General features: G+C 49.7%; 2 protein-coding genes across 9 annotated transcripts in view; both read left to right on the top strand.

Moving 5' to 3' along the window:
- TDRD7 (tudor domain containing 7) overlaps positions 1-2,715 on the top strand; it is a 75,937-nt gene extending 73,222 nt beyond the window's left edge. For all 5 annotated transcript variants that reach the window (XM_078061492.1, XM_036100520.2, XM_036100523.2 and 2 more), the window contains one exon: positions 2,249-2,715. In XM_078061492.1, the coding sequence (XP_077917618.1) occupies positions 2,249-2,469 (221 nt within the window). In that variant the 3' untranslated portion in view covers positions 2,470-2,715. The remainder of the gene's footprint in view (positions 1-2,248) is intronic.
- Positions 2,716-6,757: 4,042 nt separating this feature from the next.
- The window catches only part of TMOD1 (tropomodulin 1), an 84,392-nt gene continuing 64,212 nt past the window's right edge, over positions 6,758-26,937 (top strand). For 2 of the 4 annotated variants that reach the window (XM_036100535.2, XM_078061499.1), the window contains exon 1: positions 6,758-6,895. The gene's annotated coding sequence lies outside the window, so the exon portion shown is untranslated. Of the gene's footprint in view, positions 6,896-17,926; positions 18,322-24,619; positions 24,638-26,937 lie in introns of those variants that run through there. The other 2 variants (XM_036100536.2, XM_078061498.1) reach the window with 2 other exon arrangements.

Below are 26,937 nucleotides of genomic sequence, written 5' to 3' on the forward strand. Positions count from 1 at the left end.
CATGATCTCATGAGTTGTGAGATCAAGCCCTGTTTCGGGCTCCGTACTCAGCGGGGAGTCTGCTTGAGATTCTCTCCTTCTGCCCCTCCCTCACTTGTGCATGCATGCCCTGTCTCTCTCAAATAAATAAATCTTTAAAAAATAAAAAAAAAAAAATCTGAGGATGTAAGTTAGTAGTGTACAGAGGTACTTATTTAAAATATTGTCCATGGGGCGCCTGGGTGGCTCAGTCGTTAAGCGTCTGCCTTCAGCTCAGGTCATGATCTCAGGGTCCTGGGATGGAGCCCCGCATCGGGCTCCCTGCTCAGTGGAAAGCCTGCTTCTCCCTCTCCCACTCCCCCTGCTTGTGTTCCCTCTCTCGCTGTGTCTCTCACTGTCAAATAAATAAAATCTTTTAAAAAAATAAATAAGATAAAATGAAATGAAATTAAAGATTGTCCAGTCAGTTTTTTGTGGCAGCAGTACAGATGCTGGCGGCTGGTCCGTGTGCATTCCACCGGTGGGGAGCGTGCACAGTTCGGTGAAGCTTCACCCAGAAGTCCGTCAGCATTAGCAGAGAGTGTGGAGCCGAAGGGCTGGGGGATGCAGACCTCCAGCCATCTGGGGCTCTCTGTGTCCTGTTGCGCTGGGAAATGGTGGGTTGTGACCACATGGTGCCACCCTGATTCCTTACCCTGGCTCATCCCATACATTTAGCACAGTAGCAGAAGTGATTTGATCTCGGAAATGAAAGAAATTATGTATATAGATTTTTTCTTTTAATTTTTGGCCAGCTTTTATTGGAGATATCGATATCTATATATAGTGTTATTCTGAAGTGTTTTCCAGTTTCTTTCTGTGTCCTTCCTGCTAGATTTCAGAGGAAACGCCCATGGTAGTTAGGTATGAACCAAAAGTGGCATCTTGCAGATGAGCATGGCTACCACTGACCTGCTTTGAATTCAGACCTCTAAAGGGTTTCTCCAGATTTAATGATCACATTTTTTTATCTTGAGTTTTGAATGTTCAGGTTTTGCTAACAACACGTGTTGTTAAGCATGATAGTCAACTGCCCAGAGAGGGCATCTCTCTGAGGAACAAGTGCAGGGCACCATCATCCCCATCGCCAGCACCATGGCAAACAGTCACCAGGACTTACTGTGTGCACCAGGCCTCTACCAGCCCCTCCATTTCACTGACTTCTCCCCCACACGAGGAGGGTTACCTACCGTTCCTATCGCTATTACCCGGGTCAGGAAACAACAGCTTGGAGGCTGCTCTAGGCTTCTCCTGTTCTCAAAGAATGTAGCCCACTCACTACATGAATAGCAGGTCTGTTAAATTATGTGTGAAACTCCCAGGCCTTCCTCACTATGGGACATCATTTATAGTTTCTGCAATCTAGTATATGTGGACTTAATTCATGTTAGTTTACTAATATTTTTTGAAAAACACATATTCTTACCTCAATTTTGTTTTAAAACCTAATTTAGAATTCTAACTTAGAATTCTCTAACTTGAGTCCTCAAGCTTAAAAGTCATAAGGATTTAGAAATACATGGGGTTTACAATTAATCTGGTCCAGCCAGTTTATTTTATGATAAATAAACTGAGGCCTGAGAAGCCAGTTGATTTGCCCAAGATCATACCACATGATAGAAGAAGAGCTGAGAAAGGTAACTGGGTCTCCAGACTTTCAATCCAGTGCTTTTGCCATGATATTGTATATAATTTTGAAAAATTAGTATACTCTAAGTATATGAATTCTCTTCCTCCTCCTCCTCCTCCTCATTATATCTGGTTCATCAGGAAAAAAAGTCTATAAATAAGAGACATGCCATTGAGATCGTTGATATTTTATTTTAGTTGAGTATAGTTGACATACAATGTTACAGATATTATTGATATTTTATTCCCCTTGGTTATCCCCATTATCAGTTTAAATCTACATATACTTTATATAGGGAAATGGGCAGTAGTTATTATTAATAACTTCATTTTATAACACAGCAATAAATCTCAATGAAACTTCTGTCTGTAGGTAAAGGTTTACAGAAGTAACCCCGTTCAGAATAGGGAAACTATTATAAGCTGGACTGTTTTAAGATTGTTGAGCAACTGTTTTGTTATTTTTTTTTTAAATTAGACAAGTCTAACCTGGTATGTTTCAGCTACTTTGGAATTGACTGAATAGTTTTCCATTATTACAGATCAAAGAAAGGCTCATCCGACCCCTCACTGATCCTTGTACTCCCTGTCTTTCTCCTAGGGGTGAAGTGCAACCAGTGGTCTGAGGAGGCTTCGATGGTATTTCGAAATCATGTGGAGAAGAAACCTCTGGTGGCACTGGTGCAGACAGTTATAGAAAATGCTAACCCTTGGGACCAGAAAGTAGTGGTCTATTTAGTGGACACATCGTTGCCAGACACAGATATCTGGATTCATGATTTTATGTCAGAGTATCTGGTAGAGCTTTCAAAAGTTAATTAATCACTGCTTCTGAGATATTGACAACTAATTCAGATTTTTTAGCAATAACAAAATGTAGTAGGCTTTAAAAAAAGAAACCTCATCTCTGCTACAGAGCTCTGACTGCTGTGGGGATTGAAAACAATATGCTTCTGTTTGATGAAAGATATTTAACAAGTTTTGTTTTAACCGAGTTGACTTTTCAAAGAAAATTGCACTTGAATTATTACTACAATATTAGAATAAAAATGTTTATCAATATAAAAACTGCCTTATCATTTCTGAGCTTCATGATCTTAAGACGAAGGGTTTCCCTTTCTATTCATGTCTTCTTTGTGGTGCTGGGTTCCTTTACAGTTAGATTGTGAGAACTTCATGACTTAACCCTGGTGTAGTGGTGCATCCCAAAGCAAGTGGTCACCAAGCCGCGTGAGGACTATCTTGAGCTGTTAGCACATTAGCATTGCTGGTGGTGCTATAGAGAAGCCGCCCAGGTGACCCTCAAAGCATGCCCCTCACCCCAAATCTTGAGTGGCACCTCACTGCCCAGAGAGCCCATGCCTTCCACAGTCTCCCTACCCAACCCCATTGCCCACCACTCCCTAACCAGCCACACTGGACCTTTATCTAGCTCCTGAACCCCATGCATGTGCACCCAGGACTATATTCTACAGCAAGCCTTGCTCCCCTCCAAACCATGCTTACTCTGTTTCTTCAGCCTGCTGCTCATTCTCCCCCCTCCACCATTTTTGTTTGCCAGGATCCTCCCTGACATCCCAGGCTGACCATGAAGCCTTCCCTGGCACCGCTCCTACTCTATTACATTTTGAATATGCCTCTCCTGGTGCCCAGCTTTCACTGAGCTTAATAGTGTATAACTAGTTGTCTGTGCACCAGTCACCCCAACTAGATTGTGAGCTCCTTGAAGGAGGGAGGGGTCTTTGTCATCTCTCTAATGGTGTACTGATAAATGTTTGACAGTTGGTTCTGGTGGGGATGGGCAGGGAGTAAGCCTTGATTCACAGTATCTGATGATTCCCATGTTGTAAATACTCCCACCATTGTTGAGTTCCCGCTAACAATGTGACATCACTGAATATAGAGTTGGGAAAAGACATACCCAAGCAGGTCTTGTGAGCCTGTGCACGGACCCCAGAACACACCCCTGTCTGTCTTCCACAATAGACAGAATGATATCTTGAACACATCAGGCACCCATTATGTGCTTGCTAATTGATGAGCAGGGTGGACTGACAGGTTAGAGGCCTTCCTAAGCAGTGGTCCAAAAATGAGAGGGGCAAGGCCCTGGACTAAGAGGCAAGCAGTGGGAATGAAGAAAAAAATTAAAGGCCTTTTGCAGTTTTTAATTAGAATTTTTAGTACTGACATTTTAGATCCAGAAGACAGGAAAAAGGAAGTGTCGAAAAGTGAAGCCAAATCTTAGTCTGAAAGGCTAGGATGATGATGACCCTTACTCCATTTGGGAAACTGAAAATTTTGATTTTAAACATCCTGAGTTTAAGTCAATAGGTCTCTGTGAGGATATGCATAAACTATTAGAAATGTAGAGTCTTCTCAGGGGAGAAGACCAGGCTGGAGATAAAAATTCTTCAGGTCATTTGCTTATTTTTGTTTGAGAAAATCTAGGAGAAGTGAGAGCAGAAAGAAAAAGACCAGATGTTTGATGTTTTTCATGTAAAACATGTTGAAATTATCTAACTTCTTAAAATTTATATTTAACATAATTAAAGTGATTCAAAATTCAGGAATGCTTATGCCAGTGATTTAAATAATCATTTATGATAAAATCAGAATATCTTGACATATAAACATTTAAGTAAAATAGTGTGAATGTATTTTACAATGATTTCTCTCCCTAATAAAAAACAACAAAAATCCTCAAATTGCCTACAGATAAAGAAGAGGTGGTTTCTATTTCATTGACGTTAGAAATGCTTCCATTACTTTTCTTTTTTTTTTAATTTTTTTTTTTTAAGATTTTGTTTATTTATTTGACAGAGAGAGAGAAACAGCATGAGAGGGGATAGGGTCAGAGGGAGAAGCAGGCTCCCCGCTGAGCCGGGAGCCTGATGTGGGACTCGATCCCAGGACCCTGGGATCATGACCTGAGCCGAAGGCAGACGCTTAACCAACTGAACCACCCAGGCGCCCTTCCATTACTTTTCGAAATAAAGCAATTGTGTTGTTGATGTAAGTGAAAAATTAATCATGCTAGGACAATTTGACGGACAATGAAACTTGGCCTCATACCATGTTCAAAGTTGATTCCAAGTGGATTCAAAGCCTAAACATGAGAGTCTAAGGAGGGAAGATAACACAGGAAAATACCTTGATAATCTAGGAGTAGGAAAGATGTCCTAAACAAGACAAAGTGCTAACAATAAAGGCAAATATTGATATGTTAGACTATGCTAAAATGAAGAACACCTGTTTATCCAAAGGCATTATTATGATGGTGTAAAGGCAATTACACAGTGGAGGAATATTAGTATATAGAATATATTCAACGAACAAAAGACTATCCAGAAACAAAATGGCAACAAATTTGAACAAACATTTCACAAAAAGGAAATCCAGCTGGCCCATAAACATGAAAAGGTGCTCAACCCATCAGGACATGGGAAATGGAAATTCAAATTTCAGTGAGATACCACCCCTCCTCCCAGAACCGAGACGACGGTCCAACTTTCGTTAATTTCAATTACTGAAGAATGCGTGCCCTTGTGCTGGAGGATACTGGTAAAGAAGTTCACAGCAGCACCATGGCTGTATCTAAAACCTAGAAACAAATGTCCATTAATAGTAAAATAGATTTTTTAAAAACTGTGGTATATTCATGCAGTGGAAACCTCTACAGCCATGAAAGTAAACAAACTACAGCCACATGAAGCCACGCGGATTAATCTCACAACGCAGAGTTGAGCAAATGGAGGCAAACCACGGAGGGAAGCAGGAGTCAAGGAAGCGATCACCTTAGGAGGCAGCTGTGACCCAGGACCACACCGGTTGGTTTCTGGGCTGCTGGCCATGTTGTTTCTTGACTGAATGGTGGTTGCAACAGGTGTTCAGGTGAAAAAAATTCTTGAACCTGCGCACTTAGGATGTATGTACTTCTCTTAAATGTTTGATTCCACAACTAAGGGGTTTAAAAACAATCTGAAATAAATCATCGCTTTATTTAAAAATGCATGGCACGTATCCTCTTGAAAAGACCCTTTTCTTACAGCTGTGAGGGTTTTGTGACGTAGGAATACATTTTTGTGGAAAACAAGACTTACAAAAACAAAAACGAATGTTTCTCATTAGTAATCCACACACCAGGTTTTTTTTAAATTTAAATTTATTAATTTGAGAGACAGCATGAGCACAAGAGCGGGGAGGGTCAGAGGGAGAGGGAGAAGCAGGCTCCCCACTGAGCAGGGCTCCATCCCAGGATCCCAGGATCATGACCTGAGCCAAAGGTAGAGGCTTAACTGCCTGAGCCACCCAGGGGCCCCTATACACCAGGATTAAAAGGAGTTACATTATTAGGGTCTACCCCACAAGAAACTTACCCATAATAATTAGAACCATACCTTTTGTTCACACGAATTCCTTTTTATGAGCCATTTAAAAAATTTAAACCAAGTTTTTGTTTGGGTTTAAGTGGTTTGTTCTGGGAAACATATTAGCCTTTTAAGAAAGTGGGACCTTTTGGTTGTATTTTAAGTCGGTATTTTGGACCCTCCATTCCTGCTAAGTATAGAGAGAATGCATTTGACTCTGTTGGAACTACGTGCTCACAAAATGATCGTTATTAAATCTTCGGCTCATACCAGCCCTAGGTGGGCTGCTGGTAAAATGGGACAGGTGATTGCTGTAGCCAAAAGAGTAAAGGTGCAGCAGCTGCTTGGCTGGCTTTGCTCCATCCAAAGACCTACCGATTCTTACATCCCAGACGCCGGAGGAATGAAAATCCACCCACCTTTTTCCAGATAACTCTACCGCCGCTTAAACTCCTCCTGGTACAATTGGAGAAACCAAGACTCAGACTCGGGGCTATCCACACCCCTTCGTCCGCGGAACCAAGCCTCGAGGCGGCCCGGCCCCTGCCCCGCGCTGCCCCCAGCGGACGTCGCACCGCGGTCGGGGATGGTGCGCGGCGCCCCGGCGCCCCCGAGTGGAGGGAGAGGTATGGAGGGAGAGGTACGGAGGGAGAGGGCGGTGGGCGGGGCGGGGCGCGGTGACAGCGCGGAGCCGGGCCCGCCCCTGGCTCCCACCCCCGGAGCCCACAGCGCCCGCCCGCCCGCCCGCCCGCGGCCGCCCGGGAGCTCGTCCAGCCCCGCGCTCCGCTCGCCCGCCCGCCGGCCGCCGCCAGCGCCTGTCCGCCTGCCGCCCGCGCTCGCCCCGTCGCCGCCCGCGCCCGCCCCCGCGGCTCTACGGCCCGGTAAGCCCCCCACCCGGCCCGGGGTACCCCTCGCGCTCGCGGGGCTCCCTGCCCCCGCGCCGGGGCCCCAGCCATATCTGGGCAAAATATTCAGCTGTCGCCGCCGCCGCCAAGAGGGACTGAGCGTGGCTCCCTCTATAAATAGCCGCCGCCTCGGATTGCCTCCGGGGCTGGGGAGCCCTGGTCTCGGGGTCCGGAGCCCCGCGCTCGCGTCCGCGCCGCTAGGCTCCCGGGGCCCCAGGCGGGGCGCCCTCGTCTCTGGCCCTCGGCGCCGCGTCCGTAAGCGGCGGAAGGAGCCATGCTCTCGCAGAGCGGCGCCGGGGCCGGGGTCCTGCAGGAGCGGCCGCCCCCGCCACTCACCACCCGCCGCCCGCTCGACTCCCGCGCCGCGGGGCTCGGAGCCGGCGGGCCCTCTGCTGGGGACAGGTGCCCGGCCGAGCGCGGCACGAGGCGTGGCCCTCCTCCGGCTGCCGGGAGTTTGGGGGTGGGAGTGGGGCGTTCGTGCTCCGTGGACTAGGAACCGAGGTTCGGGCTGCGCCTATTGGTGGCAGGAAAAGTTTCCCAAACTGCGGGAGATGACGCGGTTTAAAGCGCCACGATACGCGCATTTCGTGCCGAGGTAGAGCGGGCAAGAAGCCCCCCTCGCTGTCGCCAACTCACGGGGTGGCCTTGGCGAGCCCCCTCCCTTCTCTGGGCCTCAGTTTCCCCGTTCGTAAGGGCAGGGTTTGGTTCGGGCGATGGAGCTAGGAGTCTGGGCGGTGAGAGCAGCAGGGCGCGCTCTTGACCGCTGGCGCTCCCCCACACCTGTTCGCCGGCTCCGGCCTGGGACGCTGGGGGCACAGCCGAGCACAGCCCGGGGCGTTGTGGAAACCGGACACTTTGGCAGTCGCTCTGACGCAGGCCTGTACTGGGACCTCCTAGGGCCCTCGGAGTAGCCTGCGCCGGGTACGTCCCGGAAGAGCGTCCCACGGTAATTATGGGCACCTCTGCTGGGAAGCAGCCATCTCCCTCGCAGCTTTCGACCCAATGAACCGCGCAGGACCAGAGGCTCCAGTCCAGCTGCGCCCTGACCTCAGTTTCCCCATCTATACAGTGCCTCTGATGCGGCCTTGGAGCCACCCCCAGCCGCCCAGCCCGGTCCTCCTAGACCGACCCTGCACGTGGTCTCCACCTTCACCCTCTCAGATTCTTCACGATGACCTAGCCCAAGTTTTTCCCTATTGGAATCACAGACCCAGACCCTAATTCGGGTTCTGGGCCCTCAGACGGAGCACCCCCCCAAATCCTCATCTTTCAGTGATGACAGCTATTACCTTCTTTGTCAAGGGCCACAAAACCCCCTGCTCAAGGTCACGTGCTGCTGGACAGGCCAGGAGGCCTGCAGGCTCCACTCGCCTTTCTCCTCTCTTTCCTGACCCTTCCTGCCGCTCAGGCAGGTCTTGGGGATCTGTGAGCACCCCACCAGTGCCCCCTCTCCTTTGATCTGCTGCTGTCCAGAACTTTCCCTTGCTCAAACAATAGCGCCCTCATTCTGAAATTTCATTTTTGTTTGAACTTTACTTTCTATTATATATTTTCTCTAGACCCACCTCAAAGCCTCACTGATAAAGAAGTAAGGGGAAATGAAGACAAACAGAGTCCCATCAGTTTGAGCCATACAACAAACAGGCAGAGTGAAAGCATGGAATGCTGTCACTTGGTGTCTTTACTCCCTCTGATGTGCCAATCTTGCAAACTCACGTTTTTGCCCGTCTTGGCCCCTGAGTTGCTCCCAGCCTAAGTGGAGCGCCAGTGTCCTCTAAAAATAGCCTCCTCCCCACCTTATCAGGGCCTCACACCTTCTTCCTCGGCCAGGGCAGGGCTGCTTCCTGCAGCTCAGCAAAAATGTAATAACAGGGAGTAGGTATTTAGTGGCAGCTCTGAGTAACAGGAGGTGGACTGACCTGGAGGTCGGGTCACCTGGCTCCAACCCCAATTCTGCCACCCATTTAGAGTGGCCTTGAGCTATGAGGGGGTGGGCAGGACGGTCCCCAGTAGACCTGGGGTCAAGAGGGCTCAGAGGTTCCCTTGGAAGACTTGCTAGCATGAGAAAAGTGAAGTGCCGGGGATGAAACTCAGGGGGACCCACCCCGTGAAGAGGAGGGAAAGAGGAGGAGAAAGTAGCTTCCCAGGGGCCCAGGGAGGAGAGAGGTCAGCAGTGGCAGCTGCTGAGGAGAGACGGAGGGGCTGAGGACCGGGAAGGGAGCCACCAGGATTGGCAGGTGGTCATGGGTGACTTTGGCCAGGGCCTTGCTAAGGGGCTCAAGCATGGGATCCGCCACTACTTTACTGGGGCCAATGACCCAGCCTGTCTGTCTGAGCCTCAGTTTCCTCCTCTGTGCGATGGGGATAATAACAGCACCCATTTCACATGGGTTGCTTTGGGGATTAAGTGAGATGATGCTGGGAAAGCCCTCAGCCCCAAGTGCTTGGTCCCTGCGATGATATTTCGAGCATTAGCGAGAGGAAGAGGCAGGCTCATGGGAGCTGAAGGCGTGGGAACAGAGCCTACCACTCCTGAAAGCTCCTCTGAGAAAGGAGCAGGGAGGGAAGGTAGCAGGAGCTGAGGACAGGCATGGGGGGATGGGCAGGGGAGGGCAGGTGCTTCTGGGATGAGGCTTGTGGGAAGAGGTGGAGAAGGACCCAGAAGACGGGAAGAGGAGAAAAGAGAGAGGGGTGTGCATATGGGAGGACCGGGGGCCTGCCTTAACCACCTGCTGAGCGTCACAGACTCTGGAATCACATTTCTCCAGAATCAGGCTAAGCAAAGAAATGAAGTAAAGTAAAATGAATCCAGTCCTGGCTCAGACCCCTGCGTCCCCTTGGCAGGCTTCAGTATCTGTGAAGGAGGGTGGTGATGGGCCAGGAAGTGTAGTTTGACTCTGCCCAGGAGCCTTGTGACCTTGGCTTGCTTATTTCTGAAATGACATCATCTATCGATGACTCCTGCTGAGTCCAGGAGTCATAATGGCCTTTTCCAGTCAGTGTTTTGATTTTTCAGTCTTACTAATGGACCAGCCAGGCTGCCAACATTTCTAAAGAGGGCAGTTCACTTTTCACTTAAAGCCAGAGCACCAAATAGATCAATTATTTGGCTGCTCAGAGCCATTATCAGTTTAAAGCCACAGTCCTGTTTCTGTGGGAGAACATGAACCAGAGAGCATAATTCTGGGGCCATTTCCTCTCTTTTGTTTTGTTTTATAAGATTCCTCCGTCAGTTAATTGTGAAAGGACCCGACTCTCTTTGCTCCTAATGATAACGAGAGAATGAGCTCATTGGAGTCACCCTAGGACATGTCTGGGAGGTTTTCTTCAATGTCAGGAGTGCTGGGTCCTCATCCGATCTGAAAACTAAACAAACTCAAGCATTTCTTTTGTTTCTCTTTTCTTGCATCCTTTTGTTTTTCTCTCAGACAAAAACACAAATGTGAAATGTTGAAGTTACTGTGCATGGGGATGAGAGGAGTGGAGGCAGGCCAAGCCCAGGCACCCACGTGTCCCCGCCTCAGGACATCTTCTCAGGGTCCCCAGCCAAGCGACTGCTCACCCTGGGGCTTCTAGGGCGGTGACCCCATGGCCCTTCCTGGAGATGATTCTGTTGTGGGATGAGTTGTGGCCACTGGGGTGTTCGCCCTCCATGTCCCTGGGAACTGAGGGAAACAGCAATGCCTCTTGGCCTCACTCAGCCTCCTTCGTGGACTCATCTCCTCTCATCTCTTAAATGTCAGTGCCACTCTCAACCCTATCCTCTTTCCACCCCACACCCTCCTACAATCCCATTCACGCCCAGAGCTCCAGCCACCAGCCATAAACTCGCAACTCCCAGATTCGTGTGTCCGGCCCGGGCTGCTCTCCTCAGCTCCAGGCATCTGTGACTCCTGCCAATCAGACAAAGCCAATAGGGCATCCCAAAAGCACTTCACACCCAACAGGCCTGACTCAGGCTCATCACCCACTCTTCCTCCAGTGTCCCCCATCTTGGTTAGCATTAGTAACACCATCCACCCAGGCACCAAGCCAGAGACTTCCCTTTCCTTCACCACCCCATTTATTTGGTCGAGTCCTATCAATTCTACCTTCCTGAATATTCCTTCTATTCATTTCTATCTCCACAGTCACGACTCCGACCAAGTTCTTGTCATCTCTTCCCTGAGCTATTGTCAGAGCCTTGTAAAAGCCGCTCTGCATCACGCCTTTTCTTCTTCTATGATGCTGTTAAAAGATTTTTAGGAAATGTAGCTCTCACCCTGTATCCCTCTCCCTTCAGGGACTCCCCATTTCCTACCAGATTCCTTAGCATTGAACCCAAGACCATCAAAGATCCAGCCCCAAGCTACTTCTCCAAAACCATCTCTTGGCACTCCCGCAAATTCTCCTTACCTTCTGGCCATGGTGCAAGCCCACGTGCCTTCATGGCTCCCTGTCTTTGGCCCTGCTGTTCCTTCTGCCTGAAATGCTGTTCTCTCCCTTCCTAACATGGCGGACTTGTGATCATCCTTTAAAGCAAAGCTCCTCGTCGCCTTACCTGTGCTCCCCCAGCCCCCAGACGGACGTCAGAGCCCCAGCCGTAGTGTGTTCTAAATGGAATTGTCTGCTACATCCTTGTCTCTGACGGGACTGACAGCTCCTTGAAGACAATTTATGGCTGATTTATTTCTGCTTCCCCAGTGTTCCAGCTCAGAGCTTGGCACAGTGCAAGTACTTTATGTGGTGATAAATGACTGACTGTTGAATGAATGAATGAGCGTGTAAAATGGTATGCAAATGTGAGCCCAGTGACAGCCATGACAATCACAAAACATCAGCCAGTCTCTACAGCACTCAAGCATCAGCTCCGCGAGGGCAGAAGACGCCTATTCCGCTCCTCCTGACTCGGCAACCCCGATCAGCCCCATCCCGATACATGGAATGCATCCATGATCTCATCTGAAATGCAGGAATCGTGTAAGGGGGGCAGGGCAGGTATTATTAACTATTAACCCCCTTTTGTTCATAGAGGACAGTGAACCCAAATAGGAATTGTTCCAAGTCATCTAATTAGGGTGCATACTCCAGAAAAACCAAAGTGCTCTCCAGGATTTGGGAAGCTTGAGAAGGGAGAGCCCTTGCGTTCTATCCTAGGGCTTCTCTAGCATTTGAATCATTTGGGATCTTACTAAAATGCAGACTCTGGCTCAGTAGCCCTGGGAGGGGTTCTGAGATTCTGAATTCTAATAAGCTCCTTGTGTCTAATAAGCTCTAATTATTTTATTAAGCAAAAGGCTTAATTCCTGATAAAATCTAATAAATACCTCATAATGTGATGCTCGTCCTGCATCTGGCAGGCACAGACTCCCACGCTTTGAGCACCAAGGGGAGGGCTAGTTATCTCCAAGTTTCCCCTTGGCCATTGCATTAAGACATCATTTTTATTTTTATTTTTTTTTTAAGATTTTATTTATTCCAGAGAGAGAGAGAACACAAGAGGGGGGTAGGGTCAGAGGGAAAAACAGACTCCCCGCTGAGCAGGGAGCCCGATGCAGGACTGGAGCCCGATGCGGCACTCGATCCCAGGACTCCGGGATCATGACCTGAGCCGAAGGCAGTCGCTTGACCAACTGAGCCACCCAGGCGCCCCAAGACATCATTTTTATTAAAAATCTACAAATGAATTCATTTAAGCCCTTACTCAAAATCCAGGGCTCTTTCTGGGGTTTTTTGTTTTTGTTTTTGTTTTTTGTTTTTGTTTGTTGTTGATGGAGCACGTGCAGGACACACAGATGCCTGATGGGGCAGGTGGGGGGGCATGAGAGGGAGGTGGGGGTAGAGGGGACAGAAGGGCAGGAGGCAGGGACCCTAGGGACGGGGCGCGTGATTGTGGGGAGGGCCTGTGGCAGGCACATATGTGGCCGCAGCATGCTGGTGAGGGCAAGACCCCAGAAACGGCCTGTTGCCGGAAGGGTCGGGCTGAGCAGCAGTGGGTAATTTCCATCTTCTGCTGCCTTCCCTCCTCCTTTGCATTCTGGAGACATTTAGGCCCAGACAGGGGCTTTCAAGCCCAACTGCCCAGTTCCTGGTCAGCCTAGAACCTCTCCGCAGACTCCCGTGTCTCATCACCTTTTCTGGGCACGCTGCTTACAAGCGAGGCATCTGTGAGCCCAGGATGAGGGCTCCCGGTGCTGCGGTGGGGACCCGGATGCCTCCCTCAGAACCACTCAGAAGACAAGGGTGGGGGGAGCCCTAAAGAGGGACTTCCTCCTGGCAAACCCAGGAAGATTTAAAAAGTCAGATTGGAGGACAACATTGTATGCATTTGTTTATGGTTTTATACTGCATTCCATTTACACCATTAAAAGGGTTTTGAGATCGCTTAAAATAAACCTGCACAAGCAACATAGCTGGGAAGAACAGAAGTTTTAAAAAGACAGGGCAGCAAGCTTGAAAATCAGGATTATGAAACCCTGAGAACCTGATGGGAGCTCAGGGCCTTGCTCTTAGCTTTTTTTTCTGAAAAATGAATATACCTGTGCATGACAGTTCATCATCACATGTCACCTCAGCGGGCGGGTGGGTCCCCCTGAAGGTCACTCAAAAGCCCAAGTTAAGAATGCCCATCGCAGAATAAGGGGAGGAAATTAGGCCAGTGTCTTGGCTGAGATGGCAACTGCTTTTGGACACCCAAGACATCTCTGGGATGAATCATGACAGCCAAGGGGAAAGGGACACGAGATGAATTGGGGGGCGGTTGGTGTCTGATGAAAAGAACCCCAGTCTTTAAGGAGAGAGAGGTGTTTTCTGAGCCCTCCTTCTCAGAGCATACATCACAATGGAACACTAGGTAGAAGGCAGTTGTTGTTTTTTTTAAGATTTTATTTATTTATTTGAGAGAGAGACAGAGACAGAGCAAGCATGAGCAGGGGGCGGAGCAGAGGGAGAGGCAGACTCCCCGCTGAGCAGGGAGCTCGATGCAGGGCCTGATCCCAGGGCCCCGAGATCATGACCTGAGCCAAAGGCAGATGCTTAACCAAATGAGCCACCCAGGCGCCCCTGGGAGGCAGTTCAGCATTGGGCTTAAGAATATGGACTTTGAGGGCGCCTGGGTGGCTCAGTTGTTAAGCGTCTGCCTTCGGCTCAGGTCATGATCTCAGGTTCCTGGGATTGAGCCCCGCATCGGGCTCCCTGTTCCGTGGGAAGCCTGCTTCTCCCTCTCCCACTCCCCGTGCTTGTGTTACCTCTCTCGCTGTGTCTCTCACTGTGTCTCTGCCAAATAAATAAATAAAATCTTCAAAAAAAAAAAAAAGAATATGGACTTTGAGGCCACCTCCCTGGGTTCAAATCCAAGGTCTGCCTATTACTAGCTATGTAAATTCAGGTAATTTTAAACTCTACATGCCTCAGTTTCTCCTTCTATAAAATGGGGTTGTTGTGGGGATCTGTTTCCCCATCTATAAAGCGGGGGTGCTGTGGAGACTAAATGAGCTGTTATATGTGAATGTTTAAGACCACGCCTGGGATATGGTTAGCATCACACAGCATGAGCTATGATGGGAAGGCAGCATGGAGCAGTGATGATGCGCACAGTCAGATGGAATCTTGTCTGGATTCAAATTTCAGCTCTAGTACTTACTAGATCTGTGACCTTGGTCACTGTATTAAGTTACGTCGCATCCCCCCAAAGTCATGTCCACCTGGAGCCTCGGAATGTGACCTTATTTGGAAATAGGGTCCTTGCAGATGTCATTAGTTAAGATGAGGTCTTACTGGATTGGGGTGGGCCCTAAATCCAACGACTGGTGTCTTTATAAGAAGAGTAGTGGACACAACGCAGGGAAGAAGGGCCCGAGATGACAGAGTCGGCGATGAAGGGACAAGCCGAGAAATGCCAAAGAGCACTGACATCACCAGGAGCTAGGAGAGAGGTGTGGGACGACAGGTTCTCCCTCCGAGCCTCCAAAAGGAGCCCATGCTGCTGACAGTTTGGTTCCCATATTTTGACATTCTGAGTTGCAACAGAGCAAATTTAAGCCTCCAGTTTGTGGTAATTGGGTATGGCAGCCCTAGGGAGCTAATGCCGTCAGATTACTGCAGTTCAGTTTCAAGATTGCATGAAATAATCTGTATAAAGAGCTTATTAGGGATGCCTATGTGGCTCAGTCAGTTAAGCATCTGCCTTTGACTCAGGTCATGATCCCAGGGTCCTGGGATCGAGCCCCACATCAGGCTCCTTTCTCAGTGGGGAGCCTGCTTCTCCCTCTCCCTCTGCCACTCCCCCTGCTCGTGCTCTCTTGTGCGCTCTCTCTCCCTCTGTCAAATAAATGGATAAAATCTTTAAAAAAAAACTTGCTTAGGGGCGCCTGGGTGGCTCAGTCGGTTACGCGGCTGCCTTCGGCTCAGGTCATGATCCCAGGCTCCTGGGATCGAGCCCCGCATCGGGCTCCCTGCTCAGCAGAGAGCCTGCTTCTCCCTTTCCCTCTGCCTGCCACTCTGCCTACTTGTGCTATCTCTCTGTCAAATAAATAAATTTAAATAAATAAATAAATAAAAATAAAAAAATAAAAAAAACTTGCTTAAAAAAATAAAGAGCTTATCACTGTGCCCATTATGCAGTACGTACAGAATAGTGCTTGCTATCGTAAGGTACGGTGACATACGGTACAATAGCCCCGAGGGTGGGTCAGTAGCGTTCTACTGCATGTCTGCATTAGAATTTATATAACCAATGCCTTATGGGTGAACTGTTATGTGGTTCCCAGTTTTTTGCTAATATAGATAATAATCAGATGATTTGTACATATATCTTTGTACGATTCACTGAATAAATGAGTAGAATAAATTTCTAGAAGTAGAATTGCTGAGTCAAAGGGCGTGTGCAATTGGGTAGATATGGCTTAACTTGCCTTGAAAGAAGGTAAACCAATGTGAGCCCCTCTTCTGTGTGACAGCGCTGGTGTCCCCCACATCTTGTGAACGCTGGGAATTCTCAGGCTTTTGCATCTTCGTCAATGTGATGGATGAGAACCAGTGGCTCATTTCTTAATTTACCTTTCCATAGTTATGAGTGAGCGTCATTATCTGCTCATAGGTTTCTTAGCCATTTGTATTTTTAGGTGAATTGCCCATTCCTTTCCTCTTTTTACATTTTCACTGGGCTGGTTTTGTTGTTGGTTTGGTTTGCTTAGGTTTTTTGGTAGGACTCTGTCTATTAAATAAATTAGCCCTGTGTTCAGTGAGCAGCAAATGTTTCCCCCCCATTTGCCATTTGCCTATGGCATTGTTCATGCTCATTTTCATATTGGTTTTTCAGAAAATACAAAAACGACTTTCATAAGCTGACCCTTGTGTTAACACCTGCTGTGAGGCAAGGTGACGAGTTAGTTTGTAAAATGGAAAGTGAGAAAAGGACTGGCCACAGGCTTTTCTACAAGCCACTTTTATTAACTTTTTTTTTTTTTTTAAGATTTTATTTATTTATTTGAAAGAGAGAGAGAGAGCACATGAGAGGGGGGAGGGTCAGAGGGAGAAGCAGACTCCCTGCTGAGCAGGGAGCCCGATGCGGGACTCGATCCCGGGACTCCAGGATCATGACCTGAGCCGAAGGCAGTCGCTTAACCAACTGAGCCACCCAGGCGCCCTTTTATTAACTTTTTAAAAAAAGATTTTATTTATTTATTTAAGAGAAAGGGAGAAAGAAAGAGAGGGGGGCATGAGCAGGGTCGGGGGGCAGGCAGGTCTACCAATGCTTTTTTTTTTTTTTTAAAAGATTTTATTTATTTATTTGAGAGAGAGAATGAGACAGAGAGAGAGAGCATGAGATGGGGGAGGATCAGAGGGAGAAGCAGACTCCCTGCTGAGCAGGGAGCCTGATGCGGGACTCGATCCCGGGACTCCAGGATCATGACCTGAGCCGAAGGCAGTCGCTTAACCAACTGAGCCACCCAGGCGCCCTCTACCAATGCTTTTGATTTATGGCTGGCAAAGCCAGGAATAATGCTGGGCATTCATTCATTTACTTAGCAAACCTGCCCTCAGCTCCTGAGAGGCACAAGCTTTGTGTCGGACCACAGGAGAGAGAGATGCTTGCTCCCAAGTAGCTTTCAGTCTTGCAGACAGAGGAGTACAGTAAGACGATGTTTCTGACGGCCTCTCCCATTTGTACTAAGATGTCTGGCCTGCTAGAACCCTTAGCAACTGGGAGAAAGATGACATGGAAGAGGCTGGGCCTGGTGAGAACTCATGGTGGCTTGCGATGGGGAAGTTGCTGAGATAGGTGGGGAGAAGGAGCCGCAGAGCAGACTGGCCTGGTGTGGGCTAGGGTCAGGAGATGGTTTCAGAGCCCTTTCCTGGAACCCTGTTGCTTACAGTGATTCGTGCAGTGACTCAGACACTGTGATGACCTCAAGAGATGCAAAATGAAAATACACAGTGGTGCGTGCACACACGAGCACGTGGCCTTTCTAATTTAAACCACTGGACAGTTTTGACTGATGTGTAGACCTTTGAGACTCCGTGTGTCCTGGGACAGGGCTCGTAGCAACTGCAGAGAGAGACAGGGTCAAACGCTGTGCTTAGTTTCCCTGCTTTTTCAGCAGGTGTTTTCCCGTATGACTAAGAGAATGAGATCAGCTGGGGGAAAATAAAAGCAAACAGGCCAAAAAACAAGTCTCATAAAGATAGCTGGTCTCTGAGTCCCCATCCTCCCCACTCAGTGGCCCCAAACATCTTTCCTAATTGAATCAGGCCTTAAATCTCATCTTTCACCTCCCAAACAACCACCATTAGTGGAGACCTCAACTGTCTCTGGAAGGCCTCATCTGGGACTCTGTCATCCCTGCTCACATGCCTTTTGTAACCCCTCCCCACTAGCTCCTGAATCAGCCCAGTGCATCTCTGGGCATTTTTTACTGTTAGAAAGTTCCTGGCACAGATCATAAGTCCATGTCCTGGGAATCTATGTCGTCTGCCCACCGGGGAACCACAGAGCATGTCTGTCCCTCCTTCCCAGGGTCAGCACATTACAGGTGTGAAGAGTGTGACCATGTCTCCCCTGGTCCTTCAACTGTTCTTCATGTGACACCTGGCTCCCCTTCTCTGGACTCAGCACCACTCATGAGCAAATGTCCAATGCAGAGAAGAGGTCACCCACATGGCCAGTAGGTATATGAAATGTACTCAGCATCATTAATGAGCAGGGAAATGCACAACGAGATACCACCACCCACCCGCCATCATGGCTGAGGCTAAAATGAAAAGTACTGACCATACCAAGAGTTGACGAGGATGCAGAGCAACTGGAACTCTCGTACATCACTGGTGGAAATGTAAAATTGTGCAATTACTTTGGGAAACCGTTTGACAGTATCTCCTGAAACTAAATGTATGCTTACTCCGAGCCAGCAGTTCAACTCCAGGTATGTACCCAAGAGAAATAAGTGATTATTTCTACCAAAAGACAATCGTTGCCCCATTTATAATTACCAAATACTAGAAATAACGTAAATGGTCATTACCAGTAGAGTAACTAAATTATGGTATAATTCGTTTAATGGAATACTACACATCAGTGAAAAAGAATGAACTGTTGCTAACACACAACACGGATGAATCTCCCAGATGTGATGTGCGTGAAAGAAGCCGGACATGAGAACATACCCACTGTGTGTTTTCATTTATGAGATGTTCAAAAACAGTTAAAGCTCATCTGTGGTTTTCAAAGTCCCTTTGAGGGAGATGGACCGGGAGGAGGTATACGAGCACTCTGGTGGGCTGGAAATGGCCCGTGTCTTCCTCGGAGGCGTTTTTACATAGAGACAGACATGGAAAATTCAGGGAGCTGTACTCTCAAGACTTGCACACTTGACTATATATAAAACCAATGCCTTATTAAAAAAGAAAAAAGTCACCCCCACAAATGAAAGAGTGGGGGCCCAGAGCTGAGCTCCAGCATGAAGTTGAGCAAGACCACCATTGCCTTGCTTCAGCCACTGTACTTTGATTAATGCAGCTGAGATCCCACCATGACCTTTGGGGCCAACACCTCACACCTTCGACTTACATTGGGTCGACAGTCACTTGAGAATCCCTAAATCTTTCTCATGGCTGCTCAGCTATGTCCACCCATTTCGTGCTTATGGGGTTGGCTTGTCAGGTCTCAAGCATTGTGGGACAGAGACAAGGGGAAGGAAACCAGCAATCTGAACTGTGTCATCCTTTATCTCATTCCCTCTGTACGGCACCCCTTGAGAGGTGAATGTTGGGCCCTCACTTTAAAAACAGCCCCATGAATCTCGGAGGCACTGTGTGACATGACCAAGGCTGCCCAGCCAGATAGAGCTGGTCAGGGGCTTGAGCCCAGGTCTGTGTGACCCCTCGTCCAAGCTTTGCCTTTCATCAGGCTGACCAGAGATGAGGCCACATCTGTAACATGGGGCTTGTGGCCTAGCTGTACCCCCTGCTGGTAGATGGAGACACCATGTGTGTGACATGGCCCCAGGGATCTCTGTGTGAGTGTTACCTCCCAACTTCATTATAAGCATCCTGAGGGCCAGGAAATACCTTAACTTCTGTCTGTGCCACCAAGGCCCCCAAGCCCTGCACATAGTAGGTTCTCAGTAAGTACCCAATGAATTGGGTTGTAGAAACTGAGATTCAGAGAGGTATAGCAACTTGCCCAAGATCACACAGCAAGCCCTCAACCAACAGGACTTGTAACCACATCCCCTGACTTCCATCCCAGTGCTCCATCTGCCATTGCCCAGTGCGGCCAGCTTCCCGTAGACCGCAGGGATCGGAGATGCTAATGGGTTGAAAGATACTTAAGGAGGAAGGAAAAGGACCATCTGAGGTGAGACAAGGCTGAGGCTGGCCCTGGGGCCTTCAGGATGTGTGTCCCAGGGAGAGGCTGGGGACGGGTTATAGGCAACACAGTTGCACAGACCGCACTCTCAGAAGGACGCTGGGCTTGGGTGAATGCTCTGCAGATACTCTCTTGAAATTCTTAATTTTACCTTTGGATTTGTATTTTTAAGTGAAGTCCCATGGCCAATAGAGCACGCACCAGGGCTTAGAGCTTTGGCCCCCTCGAGGCCCCACCTCCTGTTGCCTCTCCTCTCCCTGGGGACAGGTTCTTAGACCCCAGCTGCCTCCTCTCCTGGGGCCCCCAGCTCCCGCCAGCCTCCCTGGGGATCTCTGGTGCTTGCACTGGCAACGCTGAAGGACAGGCCTCTCGTCCACCCCGGTCCGGGCACCTAGCGCCCCAGCACAGAGGTCGCGATGTCCTTGGATGGCTCATTTCTGTGTATTGGGGTGGTGGCCCCCTGTGGGACGGGGAGCTGCCGGGCTCCACCGTCTGGCCCCTCATCGGATCAGGGTGTGTGTATCCCACTTCGGGCAGGGGAAGGAAAGTGGCAGCTAGTGGATTTGGCGTGCACGCTTTGTGTCACAGCCCACGGGCACCTGTGTGATCCAGAAATTAAACAATAAGTAAGAAAACACTATGACACATCAAGAGCGAGACAGTGCGAGAAAGGTAAAACTTTATATCTTGGTATCTTTAGGGGCACTTTTTCCCTGATTTTGAACAGAGGACCTACGGTATTACTTTACACTGGACCCAGACCCGGCCAATTCGGCAGCCAGTCCCACCGGGGAGGATGTTTCCCAGGGCCGGGTGGGGGTTCAGCGGCAAGCAAGGGCTCCCTGGGGAAGCAAGATGGCAGGGGACGGGGGCCCAAGTGGCTGGGAAGCTCGGTGACAGGTACGCGGCGCCCTGAGGCACACTCACCCCTCGCAGCGCAGGGGGCGTGGAACCAACCTCAGGCCTGGAGGTGGCTGAGGCTTAGCCGCTGCAAAGGTCTCTGCACATTGCGTGGCAACTGGTACGATTCTTGCATCACATTCTATGACCCTGTTCTAAAACCCGAACCTCGAGGAAGTTAAGCCCCCCAGAACTTCCATTACCTGCTGTCTGCCCCTTCCGTACCCTACCTGGCAGCCCCCACCCCCCACCAACGGAGGGCAGGTTGACTTTCTCCCCTGTGGGTCACTGGCCCGGGATGGAATTTTGTCGTCCGCCCTGCTCCCTGGGCCTGTGTCCCTGACCGAGCTGCGGTGACGGGCCCTCACTCTGCGCCAGGCCCGGCTGCGCCCTGAGATGCGGAGCTGGTCAGGGGGTGTTGCCCAGCGGGCCCAGCCGGTGAGGGCGGGGCGGGGTGCTGAGGGGCCTGGGCTCACGGCCTTCCTCGCTCCCTAGGAGGCTGTGCAGGGGGAGGCCAGCCACTCCAATGAGGTCGGGACGCTTCGCTCTCTGGAGGGGCTGTGCCTCCAGCTCTTAGCAGGATTGCCGAGCGCACGGAGGCGGGCAGAGGGCACTGCAGGCTGAGAGGACAGCCGGGAGGACTGAAATGTCAGGGGTGGTCGGGGCGAGTGGTCTGGCACAGCTGGGAAGGGAAGGCCTGGGCTGGATCAGAAGCTGGGGAGGCCCAGAGGCCACCAGCTCTCCAATGGCCTCAAACCCCAGGCTGAGGAGTTTGCTCTCTGACTGTCATAATGGGGCCTTCGAAGGTGGCTTTCAGCTCAGGAGCAGCATCAGAACTGATGTTCATGAAGATCGTTTAGAGGTTGAGTTGGGTGTGGATGGGAAGGTAGGGAAACTGAGGCAGGGAGAGGTTGGGGGGCTGTTGTGATAACATAGATTTTAAAAAGGCAAGCCTCATGGAAAGGGAGAGAAGGGACACATAGAAAGGATGGGAGAGAGGTAAGCTTCTGGTCCCAAAAGGACAAATACGGTAGGATTCCACTTAGATGAAGTGCCTAGGGTAGTCACATTCACAGGGACAGAAATAGAGTGGCAGCTACCGGGGGCTGGGGAGGCAGGGCGGGCAGGACGGGGAGTTGGTGCTTAACGGGGAGAGCCTCAGTCTGGGAAGATGAACAAGTTCAGGAGTCGGGCGGTGGTGAAGGCTTCGCAACAGGGTGACTGTGCTTCATGCCACCGAACTGTTTTCCTTAAAAAGGTTAAAGTGGTAAATTTGATGTTATGTGTATTTATCACAATTTCAAAAACAGTATAATGTTTAAAAGATAAGAGAGAAAGCGAGAGAGGACTGGCAGGTGTGAGGACTGACCAGAGCGAGGGGAGCGGGAAGGGAGAGTGCAGGCGGCCCCAGGTGTGACTGAGGCTGCGCAGATGCGGTCGCCCAGGTGAGGAGACGGTGGGGGTGGAGGCCGGGGCCCACGCTCAGCGCTGGGCGTGTGGGGCCTGTGGGACTCTAGGAGTGCCTGGCAGGAGCCGGGGCTGGAGAGACTGGCTGAGAGTCATCAGCTTATCACTGGTAACTGACCCCACACAGGAGAAGATGAGAAGGCCCAGGGGAAGCGTGAGATGTGAGGAGAGGGCAGAACCAAGGGGACGGGTGGGCCAAGGAGAATGAATGCATCATCGGGGGGACTGAGGAGGAGGGACAGAAAGGAAGGAGGGAAACCCAGAGAGTCTGAGCTCTCACGGGCTGCAAGGAGCAGGGCTCATTCAGGGTGCCTGAGTGCAATGAGGGTTGTGTGTGGGAGAGAGGATGGGGTTCTCATGGGAGTCCAGCATGAGCCACAGCAATCCAGGCCTGAGGGAGCAGGGCACTTCTGGGGACACGGTGTTCTCTGTCTGTCTCTCTCAGTCCCGTGAATTCACCCTCCTCTGAGGACTCTTACTCCCCTAAAAGTCTCTTCCCTCATGGCCTCAGCTTCCATGTGTTCATGATGGTCTCCTCATCCCCAGCTTCCCCTGCCACCTGCATCACTTTCTCCTTGTGTCCCTGTTCAGTGCTGTTGTGGGTTGAATTTTATCCCCCCAAAATTTGTACCTGTGAATGTGACCTTATTTGGAAATAGGGTCTTTGCAGATGATCAAGTTAAGATAAGGTCCTAAGGGCAGGCCCTAGTCCAGTATGACTGGTGTCCTTATATTAAGGGGACATGCAGACACAGACAGGTACAGAACAGGGAGACCACCAGCTCAAGGCTAAGAATGCCTGAGGCTCCCGGAGCTCCGGGAGAGACGTGGACCCCATTCTCACACAGAGCCTTCAGAAGGAGCCAACCTGCCAACACCTAGATTTTGAATGTCTAGCCTTCAGGACTGAGAGACAACAATTTCTGTTGTTTAAGCCAGTCAGTTTGTGGTGCTTGGTTAAGACAATCCCAGGAATTAATACAAATGCCAAGAAATAAAAGCTCATTCACCCAATTCCAAGCGACCTCATGGCTCGTTGACTAGCCGATCAATCAGTTGCCCTTGAGCCAGGCACCCGCTTTGTCCAATCAGCTGAGAGGAGGTGTCACATGATATAAAGCATGGCAGCCCCCAGGGGTGCCTAATGAAGGAGGGCAGTGGGGAGACAGCTCTCTCAAGAGGACCAGGGGGCATCCCAGGCACTCTTGTGTCCCTGAAGCCAAGGGAAGAGAGAGGTGCAGGCTTCGGTGATGAGGGATCATGGCCTGAAATCTCTTTGACCAAAGTGTCTTCCAAAAGAGAAGGACAAAGACATGAGAAGATTGGGTATGAAGAGTCAACTTTGTAAATCAGCCTTTCTTCGGCCATCATCAAGCTGTTCACTGTGGCTGAAATAAGAAGATGGTATAACTGGAAAAATATTCATTTGAATTTGTGACTCAGCCCCTCCTGACCTCAGGGAAATGCAGCCCATAAATCCAGACGCTGCCGCAGCGCCTCCTTCCGGAGCGTTCCCGTGGGGGCGGATGCCGGAAAAGCCATTAGCAGAAGTGACTGGACCCATTCCCCATGAAAGATTTAAAAGTGCCCTTGGTACTCCGAGAACTTCCCCGTCTCAGAGCTTTCATTTCTGAAGCTTCCTGATGGATGGCCTCAGCCCTTGACCCACTAATTTTTACTCTCCAACCTGCCTAGTTTATTTCCTGGCACAGCTTGTAAATTCTGTTTTTTCATGTTGAGCCGTGGTCTAAGGCTTCTGCTGTTGAGAAGCAGGGTGGCCAGATGAGCCTGCTGGGGTACCACAGACACGAGATGTGGAAGACTCAAGTTTTTCAATGTGTCTTACATTTCTTGAGCCGCCCTTTTGTTTTTCTTACCAGCTCTTACTCAGGACTCTATAAAGCAGGTAAGAGAGGCACTTCAGGCTGGCCATGCTGGGAGCCTCATCATCACCCCCTTCCTGCCGCTCCCTCCCCGTTTGGGTTCCCAGCCCTCCCAGACCTGGTCCCCCTCTTTCCTTTTGAAAGATGGGAAAACAAAAGATCCAAGAAGAGAAGGGACTTGCCCAAAGGCCCAAGGACACTAGACCGAAACCCAAATGTGCTCATTCTCTACTAACACACTTACCAGGCACAGGACTAGGCACTGGGGACGTGAAGACCAATAAGACCTGGGTCCTTCTCTGAGGGGAGTTACAGTCTGCCGAGAGGACCTGGGGGAGCGGGAGGGGGATGGGAAGGTGACCCCAATAGCAGCAGCAGGGGGCACCCTCAGAGTCATGGCTAGTGTTTGCTGAGCCTTTGTTGACCGCACACCAGCCCCCGGCTTTGCCCCTGATCTGCTCATGGCCACTTAACCTTTACAACACCCTATGGGGGGAACAGTACTATTACCCTCTCACTGTTCAGAGTGATTGGCAACTTTTTATTTCCACAGCTGAATCCCCCTTTCTTCAAGGGAAATCTGGCACGGAGCCCCAAATAAACACATCAGGCAAAACCAAGGTGAGCCCCCTCACTCAGCCTTCCCTGTGTAACCCCCGGCAGGGACCCTGGAGGAGCCTGAGGTCTCCCTGCACACGGTTTAAAGACCCCCATCTGATCCAATTTTTGGATGGCTCCAAGAGGCACAGGTTACAAGTGGAATTTCCCAGTCCACTTACACTCGTTGTACAGATGAGCAGACGGAAGCCCAGAGGAAGGGAGGGATTTAGCGAGGGCCGCCCGGGGAGCCACCACCGCAGCTGGCGCTCCAACCAGAGTCTCTGAATCGCAGCCCTGTGTCCGCCCGTGGCAGCTCTTTTATTAGGAAATGGAAGCCTTTTATTAACAGCTATAAAACACCATCTGTTCCGAGCCACATTTTAAGGTCGAGCTTGCCGTGGGCTCGGTGCACATGGATTTCACCTCCCTCCCACCCTCCCCCTCCCCACCTCCAGCTCTCCACGTCACTGACCCCGGGGGAGAATCTTGCTTTAGAGAAGCCAGTTCTGGGAGCCAAGTAGGTGAGTGTGGCTTGAAGCTGACAGCTTCCTAGTTGGCCTTAGGAGCCCTCCGCTCCTCTCGGCGCATTGAATGGAAGGTCTCATCGCTCCGTAACATTCACGGAACATTTGACATTAGAAAGCGCCTTTAAATCCTCTGAAATAGGATTTTTGAATTCAACAGCACCTTGGAGTGTATAAGAGGAACATTAACTTCCCTTCCCTGTGTGTACTAAGAGGGAGACTCTTTCAGGAAAGTTAATGATTGTACCCCTCAGGGCGGCGTCTCTGGAGGTGGCCTGCCGCCCAGCCCTCCCTCCTTCAACGGGCCCCAAAGTTGCCACCTACTTCTCTCTACTTGTGCCTTTGCAGCTGCTTTTCCTACTCTCCTCTCTTCCCTTGTCCTGGCTCATCCCCTCTGCAGGCTCTGCCTGTCACTTTTTTCGAAGGATTTTAGTGCAAATCATCTAGGAAATGAGTCTGCTGGCAAAGACAGCAAGCACGGGAAGCTCCCAGCATCCCAGACCGGTCCCAGCTGGTTCTGTCCCCAAGTCCCTTCTGGGGTGAGTCTGAGTGGCTCCCTCATGTGACCCAGAGGTGAGGCTAAGGGTGTTACCCAAACTTTGCTTCATGGGATTCCAATTCCAGGAATACTTTCTCAGAGGCATGGTTTCATGGTTAAAGACCAGGAAAATTTTGCATGTAACCTATTTCTCCTGGGGGCACCCAATGTGTGGAAGCATACCGAAAGTTTTGAGAAGTCCTGCGGTCTCAGGTCCTGTGGAACTTTGGATAACCCAAAACCTGTTTGAGTGCTCAAAATATGTTTTGCAGCTCGTTCAGAGGTGTCTCTGTGAGTTAGTTCTGGTAAACCTGTGAACCTTTCACTAGGGTCCCTCTTGGCTATAGATGCTCTCCTGGTTCCACTCAAGAAAAGCCAAATTAGGTTATTCTCTGAGAGCATCACAGAGGGGTTTTTGTTTTGTTTTGTTTTTTTCATCTATACCAGAGCATTATCAGCGGCTTGTGCTTTCTTTGGAAGTAAATAGAAATGAATCAAGGGGGACCCATTTATGGTCTGAACATTGCATTCTTGGGGTCCGGGCAAAGGAAGATGTCAGGCCAAGCCAAGCCATTCTTATACAAAGGGATGGCACTGGGGTTTTCTGTGTTTGAGAAGCTGCCATATTTCTCCTACACACATGCCAGGACGTGCACAAACGTACATTAATAATACGTACCTCTGCTTTCTGAAATGGAGGCTTTTCCTGTTAGCTGAGTGAACTCTGTTTTTTGTTTAAGTGCACTAATTGTTTTTAGTTAATAACTATTCCAGCTGGTTGATTGATTAGCTGGTTGTCTTTTCCTAACTTTCCTTTCTCTCTATGCTGGACGATCCCATCAGTCCTGTCACAGAGGAGCCATGGTGTGTGTGTGTGTGTGTGTGTGTGTGTGTGTGTGTGTGTGTAGGGGTCTAAAAACACAAACTGCTGATGAAGGAGATACTGATTATATCCTTTTGCTGGGGCTACCATAACAAAATACCACAAACTGTGTGGCCTAAACAACAGAAATGTATTGTCTCAAAGTTCTGGAGGCTCAAAGTCCAAGATCAAGGTGCCAGCAGGGTTGGTTCCTTCCAAGGGCCATGGAGGGCTGTTGCAGCCTTCTGTCTCAGCGTTTGGTGGTTTGCTGGCAGTCTTTGGCGTTCCTTGGTCTGTTGGAAGCATCACCCTGATCTCTGTCTTCATCCCCACATGTGTTCCTGTGTGTGTCTGTCCAAATTTCCACTTTTTATAAGGACACCAGTCATGTTGGATT

Source organism: Halichoerus grypus, chromosome 14, assembly GCF_964656455.1.
Source record: "Halichoerus grypus chromosome 14, mHalGry1.hap1.1, whole genome shotgun sequence".
Taxonomy (NCBI): Eukaryota; Metazoa; Chordata; class Mammalia; order Carnivora; family Phocidae; genus Halichoerus; species Halichoerus grypus.